General features: G+C 37.1%; 1 protein-coding gene across 6 annotated transcripts; it reads right to left on the bottom strand.

Annotated features, from left to right (window-relative positions):
- Nucleotides 1–330: 330 nt before the first annotated feature.
- LOC149836916 (protein SPA1-RELATED 4-like) lies at nucleotides 331–10,846 on the bottom strand. 6 transcript variants are annotated; one of them, XR_016431875.1, is made up of 9 exons: nucleotides 10,733–10,846; nucleotides 10,219–10,334; nucleotides 9,013–10,099; nucleotides 8,683–8,840; nucleotides 3,612–4,560; nucleotides 3,325–3,530; nucleotides 2,937–3,248; nucleotides 2,048–2,107; nucleotides 331–871 (listed from the first exon to the last, which is right to left on the bottom strand). XR_016431875.1 is itself a non-coding variant. In XM_090005661.1 (9 exons), the coding sequence occupies exons 3-9, from the start codon at nucleotides 9,916–9,918 to the stop codon at nucleotides 683–685; spliced, it is 2,748 nt and encodes a 915-aa protein (XP_089861787.1). In that variant the 5' UTR covers nucleotides 9,919–10,099; nucleotides 10,219–10,334; nucleotides 10,741–10,832; the 3' UTR covers nucleotides 331–682. The 6 variants fall into 6 exon arrangements, 3 of the variants coding, with proteins under 3 accessions (XP_089861787.1, XP_089861789.1, XP_089861788.1); XR_016431873.1 differs by having other exon boundaries at nucleotides 10,741–10,832; XM_090005661.1 differs by having other exon boundaries at nucleotides 331–898; nucleotides 3,384–3,530; nucleotides 10,741–10,832.
- Nucleotides 10,847–11,490: the final 644 nt, after the last annotated feature.

Genomic DNA, 11,490 nt, shown 5'->3' with positions numbered 1-11,490 from the left:
ATCTGCATGTTTGGTTTAATAGAAACTGACCCTTGAATCATATTTTCCCAACCTGTAGATCGGATTTTCTGGGGATTGAAAAATCAATAACCTACAATGTGCTGCTTTTTCACCCCTCAAAAACTATTTTGATCATGAACACATTCATAAGCTCAAATTTGATCAACACAACCTGCCTCCCTATGAGTTCCAACTAGGGGGTTGGAACTCATGAGTATAGCCAATAGTTTCTCTTTTAATGAAAAGCATGCTTCTGCTCCCAGTTGTTGGCTACGCGTATCAGATACCAATTTCATTGCACAAATAGAAACATGATAAAAACTCAGCGCAGAAACACCTCAATTGAACCCATATTACAATTCTATTACTCACATCCACTAACTTGTCATTCTTAATATACGTTAATAAATATATACTATGTACATTTTCCCTACATCTTTGCTTGGTGATTAACATCTTAGACATCAAAACTCCAAATGCCTCTCTAAATACACTAGATTCCGGCAGCTAAAACTTGCTCAGGTGTGGTCGAATGCCAGAAGCTGCTGTCTCTCTCTCCTGATAAAAACTCTCATGTTTACTGCTAACTGCCAAATCAATGGAATCACCACAAAAAATGTCTTCCCTGATGAAGAGACCAGTATACGAGTAGCACTGGCTCAAAACATGAACTTGCAAAGAATCAAACCATCTCAAGAATTTTTATGTTGCCTGCGGAATTTGCAGCTACTAACATAGAAGACTGACCTCCCCAACATACGCACGACATGAACTGAGAAGTGTCATCAACTTCCCAACCCGTTAGAAGGTCACTGGTGCTAAATTTGTATGACAACACTGGCATTGGGAAGGCCTTGTAGTAGATAAAAACCTGCACAAGTGAGAGTGGATAATAGACCTAAAACAAATAAAAGGAAAGATGAGTTTACACTGTACAACCAATCGGAAACTGGAGGAATGTGCAATGACCAGACATGCATGCACACCCATAAACACTCCCCCATTCCCAACCACCACACACACACACACACACACAGAGAGAGAGAGAGAGAGAGAGAGAGAGAGAGAGAGAGAGAGAGAGAGTACTGCTTTTTTGTCTCTGTTTTGAACCGTGATCTGATTAATGTAAGATGAGCACATAGATCAACTATTTTCTGTTCCGACACAACCTTATGAAATTGAATATTTTATTTTTACCATGAAAAAAATGAGTTTAGAAAGGACTAGGAAAATGGAAAAGATAAAAATGATTTTGGTAAGCGGGAGAAACTGGAAACTGAAATGGTAAGCACTGTTCCCGTTCCATAGACAAAAAAGAACAAAAAGCACCAGACAAAGCCTCCCCAACTACATGTGTGCATGCATGCATGCACATAAGTAACACTGTTTTACAGTTTTGAACAGTATATTAGTCACGTTGCCATAAAAGATGTTTCTTTTATTTTTCTTCCTTCATCGTCAAGCTGAGGGAAGCTTCCTGGTGGTATTTGAGACTTGGAACCATAGTCACAAATATCGGTATCGGCTATATCTCGATGAGGCCATTTCTTGCAATATTATAGGTTTGGTGATAAATCTTGGGAAAATCTTGTAATAAAATATCATGTTTAGACAATAAAATACACATAATAAAAGAAAATAAGAAAGAAGAAAAACATATTTAAGATGTAGAAAATAAACAAAAACTAATCATCATAACTGATAATATCATGAGAATATCGATATATTCGCATGAAAATATCATGATATTATCAAGTTGGTGATATTGTCAAAATATCACGATATTTTGCCTATAATATCACTCGCTAAAAATGCAGTGATAATATCGCGATTTTTTTGAAAATATTGCCGATATCAGTGACTATGATTGGAACACCAGGCTAAGAAACCACAATTTTACCATTCAATCTGATTTATATAAAGTTAACATAAACCTAAAAGAAGAAGAAAAGTATTGCTTCCATCACTGAACATACACGATAACCATAAAATATTAAACAGACGCTTTATCAGAAATAGTCATCAGGTAATCAGAACAGCCCTGTACCTCATTTGTCTCTGATCCAGTGGCGATGTAACCCTCAGAAACAGATAACCCAACAAAATTCTGGAGAAAAGACTCAAATTAGTATGGCTAAAAGGCAAATGAAAAATAAAAATATACAGCCAACAATGAGAAAATGAGGTAGTACTTGCAAAGAATTAGCAATACAGTAAATACATACTAGTTGATATATCCAAGCATAATTATTCTGCCGTCTCATTAATCTTTTTGAAAACCTTGAAACTAAACCAGACAATCTCCATCATACCCTACTTTTTGAAATGTAAATGTAACCCTACCATAGAGCATATTTAAACAAGTACTTGTAAGGTATGCATTGTGGATCAGAATTCTCAAAGCAATCATAGCTTCAATTTTCAAGCTTTAGATATCATATATAGCTCCATGCTGAGAAATCTTAATCATAATATTCTGCCATATCACATGCTATGGTGTGATCTCTAATTTCTTAACTTCATTTTCCCAGTAAATTTATTTTTTAATAAAAGCCACCAGGTTATTGGTAGCACACAGAAAATCAAACTTTGACTATATGGATCACAATTCCAAGCCCGAATTAACAACAGATCAGGTGCAATCAACCAACAGATTGCATTCATCAGTATAGTGAAAATTCTAACAGGTATTTATCACTTTAACATAGAAAATAGGAAATAGTTTTCTAAATCCTGGCAATCATTTCGGGACTTTTGAGTACTTTTGTCCTTGATGTTCTGCCCAATTATGGCTCCCATTTCCACCTAAGCTGTGGAATATCAATATTTTGTAGGGTAAAAATTAAAAGGGACATTTCAAAGCCTAGGTTTGTTGTATATCCAACTCAAAATGTGATGTATTTACAAGAACTTTTGCCCTAAATCAGGCATCTAACCTTCAGATTTGTGTGGCCCATAAATGTCTGAGTGGGACTATCTAGCACTTTTGATGAGTTCATAGATAAATCCCAAAGCTTCAGTGTGTTATCCGTTGATGCAGAAACAAGAGTTGTTGAATCAATGAATTTGATGTAACTCACGGTCTTCGTGTGACTCATTAATGTGCAGCAAGGTACTCTTGTGTTTCGAAGATCATAGAAGTAAATTTTATGATCTGCTGAACCAATTGCAATTGTGCGTGCAGAATCAGGAGGAAATTGAACACAGCATACGTTAGCCTTGGTTCTGATTGTACCAATGCTTCCACCCTGCAGTAACCCCCCATGTAAGACAAATAACTAATTATATTTCTATGGGAAAAGCTATATCGTAATAGTAAATTACATGACTGCAGTTCGTTTAGTTTCAAAGCTGATATCCACCAAGTGCAAGAATAGAATTGCCTGATTGATATTCCACAGCTTAACAGCACCATCATCACTTCCGCTAGCCAACATTGTTGGATCAACTTGTGAAAAGTCAATAGACCAAACACGTCTCTCATGCTCCCTTAAGTCCATGAAAACCTGCCCCCTCGTAGCATCCCATACCTGAATCAAGATAAAAGAGAAATTATAAATATGCAATAAGGAACCATTTAATTTAGGTCAAGAAAACTAAATCCCACACACCTTCACAACTCCTTCAAAATCACTCGAAGCTATGTGGTTTTTTATGTAACTATTCCAGCAAACGCTGCTAAGTTTGGATTGGCTAGCCATTTCAATCACAGGGTAATGAATGTCCAGATTCCCATTAAGTACCATATTACACTCGAAAACTTTAATTTTCCTATTTACACCAGCTGTGGCAAAAAATTCTTTGTCACGGTCAAAACTCAGAGAGCAAACCAAGTTGGATGAGTTCAATAAGTCCCCTTGCTTTAAGTCAGCCCTCACTTTTAACTTACTGAATGATAGATATTTGCCCAAGCCATCAAGAAATGGACCAATCCATCCACTTTTTCTTTCATCACTAGGGCAGTCCTTGGTAACCAAGTTATCAACATAACTAAGGTTACTTCCCTCTGTCCTCATATTTGATCCTCGAACAATGCTGCTGCCGGGTGAGCTTCTAGTCTGTACTTTTGTTGATGGCTTTATCTTCTTGCACCTTGTAGAAAAATAAGCTGCTTCTAGTTTTTTGAAGTTCCTCATCATTCGTGAACTTTTAGCAGTAATATTGTTTGAATTTCTAGGACCTATATCTGATTTGTGTCCATCTTTGTTTGGTTTTAGACGCTTATGAGAGCACAAGCTTGTTGAACCCTCATAATCAACAGGAAATTGCAAACTTTCCAGCTTTTCCAACCCCAAGCTGTGGTTCTTGTCCAATCCCATATATGAACTCCCATTTTTCTTTAGGATAGATTGCTGACTTACAACTTCCTCAATGTCAGATGATAAACAACAGAAAATAGCATGTAATCTATCTGCATCCTCTTGCTTTCTCTGGTGCATCTGCAAAAGAAATTCCAGAAGTAACTCCTGATCTTCTATTTCTTCTTTAGTCTTTATCGCTGCTTCTCGCTCCTCCATATTATCCCTGGGTTCATCAAGGAATTCACTCTGCAGCACCTCGCTGCAGATACCATTTGCCACCAAAAAAGGAAAATGCAAATAAAACCTCTGAAGTTGCAGATGAACAATATATACTTGTAACAGTAGTAGCTTTAATCAAAATTGTTGAAATTGCAGATGAACACATATGTTCTCATCAGATCCCATTAATCATGCTGATTCCAATAAAAGCTACAAGTGCATGTTTGTCTAAATCTACTTTATTGATAACAAAGAGGTCGGAGAACAAAGAAAAAATACGAAGACAGAACAAGGCAATTCACTGTCCTTTAACAAGAATTTAAAACATTAAAAAAGCTTTATGAAAATGAACAATCATCTCCTTGGCCCAAATCCGTGACCTTATCATCACCATCATCCATGAATGAAAATCACTAAATAAAAATTTAAACAAATAATGCAATGGAAATATTCTACTAGTAATCACCAAACCATCTCAAAGCATTTTGCATATTTGCTACAAAGAAAAGTAGTCAGTCAATGTAGTCTGTTCTGAATGGGACAATGCAAATGGAAAGATGGATCTAGAAAACATGCAGTCATATAGGGCTTAGCACCCTATATTCGAATAATTTTATCACATTAAAATTAGCACCCTTGGCAGTTAGGCAACTGCTATTGTAAATCTCACTGTACATCAATCATAAGATCACTGTTAATCACTGTGTAATCCCAGATTTCAAGGGTAGAAAGCCCATCCATTGAAATAGCTTCCATTGAGTTTATGGCTTTATGCACTTATCATTTTTTTATTCTCTTTCTGCTTCCATTGAACTTTAAGAAGTCACTTTTATTTTAGTTTTTCTTTGTGTTCCATTTTGTTTCTCATTCAGTTCTTGTATTATTTTTTTTATTCCTCGCTTCCTGCTTCCTATACATTTTAAAATACATCGCTTCTTGCTTCCGCTTCCAGTATCGTTTCCCGCTCCCGCTTTCTAGTCTGACAACCTTGATCTGATCACTTCAGTTCTCAGATCAAGATGATTTGAGATCCTAGATCTGAGAGTAATGTTTGATGTTTCTCAGATACTCTTCCAATACAGGAGAGAGAGAGAGAGAGAGAGATGTGAATCCCAAATTCATCCGTCACTGGCCAGACCCTTGCTCAAATATGAGGATATGATATCCTATGTTTGCGAAAACCACGGAATTTACATGTGCCCCATAAAATCCGATTCTTGGATCAGAAATCCAAGATAATCAAACACATCCTAAACTATAGACAAAGGCAACCATGAATTGTCTGGTGCATTAACATATACACATCATTGAGGATATTCTGACCATAATCCACATGTTAATTTTTGGGTTTAGCCTTTCATAAAGTTGCAGCCACTATGAACTTGCGGCCATTGAAAAGGCATTTACTCACAACTCTGCACCATGTTTACTTTTGCAAACATCTAGGCTACAAACATCTCCTTGGAAGTACTTTCCCTCAGATCATTTCTTCTGATAAAAGCCAAAGTAATAAGCTTACCACTAGAGGCAGAAGTTGTACTCTTCTCCATTCTGCTAAAAGTTAGCTTACCCCAGCATGCTTTCTGATGAAGCTCTACTTAGACCAGCCAGTGAACAAACACTGGATGAATGAATGCCTGATCAAATTGAGGAAATCACGGCAGGCAGCAGCTAAAATTCTTAAGAACTTCCAGTGCAATATTCACCATGGTTACACGAGAAAATGGGTTTACATATGATATGATTGTCCACAGTTATAACATATCAAAAGGTGAGAGTAATGAAAGCCTGAGCAACAACCCTGTAACTTCTAATGCACAGTCCAGCTAAAATTTTCAAACAGAATTATGTATCATAAGGTCATTGACTACTAATGTGGTTCGGCGCATAGTTTAGTGGCAGCACCAGTCAGCAAAATAAAGATAGGAATATGTTACTTCATTTTGAATCATGTGCATTTTTTACAGTGTCACTTCTCTCTTTTTTTTGGAAGCAGAAAGTTTTTTGCAGTAGTCAAAAACACAAAATGGGCATTCCTATAATCCTACAAGCAACTCATAAAGGTTTTCTACAATACAGACCAAAATCACTGTTGCATACATGCAAAGCCATTTGCCATTTCATAGAAATGATATTAATGCCAATGTTGAAAATGTGTGTTTTGGGACACAATCATTATCAGCATGTGATATCAGCATTATCTCCATCATTGCATCTTGTCATTTAAGGCTACAGAAACACTCCACCATTGTAAGGATAAGTTTTGTGGAAAGACAGCAAGTACTTCAGGGCATGATTTATAGTCTTTTTTTCTTGGGAAATTTTCAAATACCCCCCAAACGTTTCGGCCTAATTCATGCGCACACCAAAAGTTTCGGAGTTTGCAAACGTCCACCAAAGTTTTTACCTGGGTTAATCAAATGAACCGCAATTTAATTACTTCTAATGAATTCAGTTATAAATTTTTTAAAACGACCATGTTACCCATATGTCTTGCCACTTGAGAAGGCCTAGTTTTTAGGAAACTTTCCTATTTTTTTTTACTTATCACAAGTGAGTCATGACGTCTCTCTCTCTCTCTCACACACACAGAAAGTCAACGCTCCCTTTCTCTCTCTCTCTCTCTCAACCTTTGGTTTCTTTGCTTTTCTTCTTCTTCTCATCCCTACTTTCATGATGTAGATTTTTTTTTTAAATCTTATTCCTGCTCTGCCTCTAGGGCTTCTTTATTCATCATCTCTTGTTCTTATCCCTGCTCTCATGCTGCTGGTGTCATATTTGCAGAGGATTGAATTCCTTGCACGTGACTTTGATTGTCACATTTGATCTGGTGTAAAGCAAACAGAGGCTTCATTGCTCTTCTATGTTGTATTCCTTGATGGATTTTCTTGCATCAGAAATAGCATTAGTTTTCAATTAATCCTTTCCATTTGTCAAATTCTTTGCTGAGATGTAAGAAGTGGGTATTGGCTTTTTTTCCTGTGAAATGTAGCTGATATACAATAATGATTGGAGTTTTGGGTATTAAAAAAAAAAAACAAGCGTTCATGGTAGCCAGTGTCCCGGTTGTAGATACTGAACTTCAAATAGTGCCTTACAGTAAGCAAACATATTTAATTTTCTTGTCAATTGTTGAACTAGAAATATTCATGTTTTGGAGCTTCAGATTTTCCTTTCACTGGTCGAATATATGCCCTCACTTGCTGAAAATGTTCATCTTGGATTGACTGATTTCTGCACTCATCTCTGCAACTTTTGTTCAAAATTCTTCAATTAACTTTGATTAAATCAATCTGAGTCAACTTGTGGCACTAAAGTTTCTAAGCTATCTCTAATTTATATCTTAAATTGTATCCACCAGTTCTCTTTGTTCACCCTTACTAATGTGAATACTCTAATTACTAACATACCTGTTGAAACTGAATTCTGTTTTGACTTATGAAATTACGAAACTGATTTTTGGGTACATTGGCTTATTGCAATTTAAGCTTTAAATAAAAAAAATCTGAAAATAACCAACAACAAGCTTCATAATGTAGTGGTTAGTGTCTTGTTTCTTGATGGGGAGGTCAAGGGTTAAAATGTCATTGTAGTCAATAATTTTTTTACTAAATACATTCAGTTGACAGCTCTACACATGGTCAAACTTACTTTGTTTATACTTCTAGAATAAGGGCAAACTAGTAATTTTATTTCACCAATTACAGGGGTAAAATTGTAACTTCAAAACATGAGTTAGGTTAACCCAAGAACAATCCAACATTAGTTTATGATCGGAGTAATTAGATTAAACAATAAGAAAACTTTGGTGGGCATTTGCAAACTCTGAAATGTTTGGTGTGCAGATGAATTAGGTCGAAACATTTGGGAGGTATTTGAAAATTTCCCTTTTTTCTTTTAAAGCAAACGTGAAGGGGACATGTATTATATATGGGAAACATTGATCAGGTTCCCCTTCAAAGCAAGATATATGCTAAAGTCCTTGTAATCTTTGAAATGTGTTAAAATTACATGAATGAGATTATGAAATTCCACCCAGGAACTGCAGTTATACAACATTAATTCAATGCATTTGTTTTCAAGGGGAATGAAAGAACTAGCACTTTCACTTTCCTGAAAATAAAATATATCATATGGAATAGCAGACAACATATAAGCTCACCTCATTTTTGGCCGGGTATTAGGTTGGGGGTGCAGTAACCACAAACAAAATGAGGCTTCTTTGGGGCATTTCAGCAATAACTGTGGAGGCAAAACACGGTGGCGAAGGTTGGACATAGTACTGAGTTTTTCCCCCTCTGTACTAAATGTGGAGAACAGCTGGTAACACACATGAAACACATTTCACAAAACAATTCATAGGTTTATCTAATTAACTTTGTAAGGAAATATCCAACATGTTCAAAGAGGTCGTGAACTGTTATATGGACCATCAATCAGGACATTGCACTTCAATTTAATACTCTGAAAAATAAAATAAAAGAAACCATACCTCAAATAAAAGAACACCCAAGCAGTAAATATCTGAAGAAAAGGAGATTGGAGCACCAGAAGCCTCTTCTGGACTTGTGTACCAATTAATCTCCATGAAGAAGATCTGTCTCAATGCCATTGTCTTCCATCGTTCATGGCCAACACCCTTGCTGCTTCCAATGGCATGCATTTCCTTGGTCTCCTCAACCGAAGATAATACCGTGGCATATGTAGATCTTGACCTCAAGAAACTCACAGTTTCTGCATCAGACTGACAAACACCAGTGTGGTCATTCCCCTCTGAATCTCTAGGGGAGGGGACCGTAGGAGAGATTTCCAATTGTGAATCTTCATTGGCAGGCAGGCTTCTCTGCCGAGAAAATCCACAAGAAACAGGAGATGAGGAGCTATGTTCACCAACCTTACACTGATCCACCAACTTCACTGCCTCGTCGTTTGAATCAGAACCCGAACTCGAACAAGATGCAGACTCAATGAAAGAAACAGAATTGAATGAAGACATAACAAAGCATGAAGGCCTAATGTTATGAACAACAACTCCCTGCAAATGAGCAACATTTACAATCTCTGCAACCTGCCTGAATATGTGCAGACACTCCAAACGGTCAACGGATCGATTTGGGTTGTCTAACCATTGGCGCAAGCTGATAACATTGGGCTCCAAAACACCCATGGCCTCATTTCCACAGGTAATTGGAGATCCAATCTGGTTATTTACATTGCGCGTCCAATAAAATCCTAAATCTTTCCCCTTAGCTTGCATGTGCAGCTTCCTGCCCAATTCTGAAGCATCTCTTGGGATGCCATCATGATCACCACGGCTACTGCTTGAAACAACAGAAGCGTGCAATTCCAGTTCCCTAGAGCTAGATTTCTTCCACTGTAATTCTTCAGAACCCTCCATTCAGAGATCTATGCCAACATATTCTTCTTCACGATAACACAGCCATAAAAACCCGAAAAGACAAGGTCATTTTCTCCAATATCTATCAAAACCCATCTCCAGTGCAACTATACGGTCACCAATCCAACAATAACCTACTTCTCCATCATCTGTTATCCAACCACTTAAAAAAGATCCCAACCTAGACAGAAAACAACATACTCACCATTACAACTAAAAAATACCTGAATATAGAAAGGCATTGAGCAGTTCATATGAAGAGCATTTATTCATGCAACTGAATGGGAGAAATCCCATTACCTTAAACCTCAAAGATGGCCGTCTTTCCAGATAAGCATTCCTCCCCACCCACAAAGACACCTCACTTGCAAAACACAACTCCAATTCCTGCTCTACCATTAAGATGTTGACATAATCTGTAAAAGGAAACGACCAAAAATACTTAATATTGTTCGTATTAACACACGGCTTAGCAATTAAAACTACAAGCCGAGTATCAAAGAAACAAACAAATGAAGGAAACCAGAACCATTAACATCACAGATATGATTCTTGGCACTGAGACCATGTGTTCAAACAGCAACAATGACCCATTATTATAAAAAATAAACTCCACTGCACCCCAATATCAAGACGCAAGCGACGTAAAGGACTCGAAGTAACTAAAAAAATTGAATTCTGGCTCCAAAACGCAAAAAGCAACCCCATTGTGCTTTCCACCAGAGCCTAATTAAAAGATGGTACGTATTCAAAAAAAAAAAACAGACATGAAAAGAGGAAAAGCAACACAAAGCAGCATGAGAAAGACAGATACCAACACACCGCAAACCGCAGAGAATGCTCCGCCATGCTCAAACGATGCACTCAACGCCCCAAAGAGCCGTTGTTTGCAAAACCCATCTCCATACGTCTCTGAAAAGACCAGTACAGTGAGACCACAGATGATCTGCAAAGCTGAGCCACACATTTTACTCAAACTTCAAACTCTCGTTTCTTTTTGTGGGCTTTTTCTTGCCTTTTGGTTTATCACAAATTTTCTCGACCATAAAAAATACAATCATAAGCTCTGTTTTTTTTTTTTTCAATAAAAGGCCTACTTAGAAAGCGAAATCGTAAATCACAAGAAATAACAATAAAAGAAAGAAAGAAAACACGTGCCATCGTAAAGGATGAAATGGAATTCTTTTCTTTTGCGTCTTCCCACCCCAACCCGGCCTGTCTGCTTTTTTATCTTCACCTCCCTTCACTTATTTATTCCTGTTTGGCTTCCAGCGCTGCGTGGCACCAAAATATCCACAAAGAAATATGAAGAGGCTGGGGCTGAAAAGAAACAAGTGGAAAATAAGTGGACCAGGTTTTTTTATCGAAAAAAAATGGCAAAAACAAGGAAACAATTTAACAATTAAATGAAGATAGAAAGGGAAAAGCAGGGCCAATCCTTGTGCCACCAATCCAGAAACACCATTATTTGATGGGGATGAGATGACAAAATCCTTTTTGGTTTTTCATTTACCAAGACCGGAATTTACTGCATTGAAAGAATCTCACTTAGTAAAGCCAACACCCTTCTAC

Source organism: Nuphar pumila, chromosome 5 (genome assembly GCF_984573655.1).
Source record: "Nuphar pumila chromosome 5, dmNupPumi1.hap1.1, whole genome shotgun sequence".
In the NCBI taxonomy this organism is placed as follows: Eukaryota; Viridiplantae; Streptophyta; class Magnoliopsida; order Nymphaeales; family Nymphaeaceae; genus Nuphar; species Nuphar pumila.
The sequence above is the reverse complement of the archived record's forward strand: the minus strand, read 5'-3'. Positions and strand labels throughout refer to the sequence as shown.

Coding starts and splice junctions, on each gene's coding strand:
- LOC149836916 (XM_090005661.1), bottom strand. CDS start 9,918: ATGGAGGGTTCTGAAGAATTACAGTGGAAGAAATCTAGCTCTAGGGAA. Junction 4,561..8,682: donor AATACCCGGCCAAAAATGAG/GTGAGCTTATAT, acceptor TGGTATCTGCAG/CGAGGTGCTGCAGAGTGAAT. Junction 3,249..3,383: donor AGCTGTGGAATATCAATCAG/GCAATTCTATTC, acceptor GGGTTACTGCAG/GGTGGAAGCATTGGTACAAT.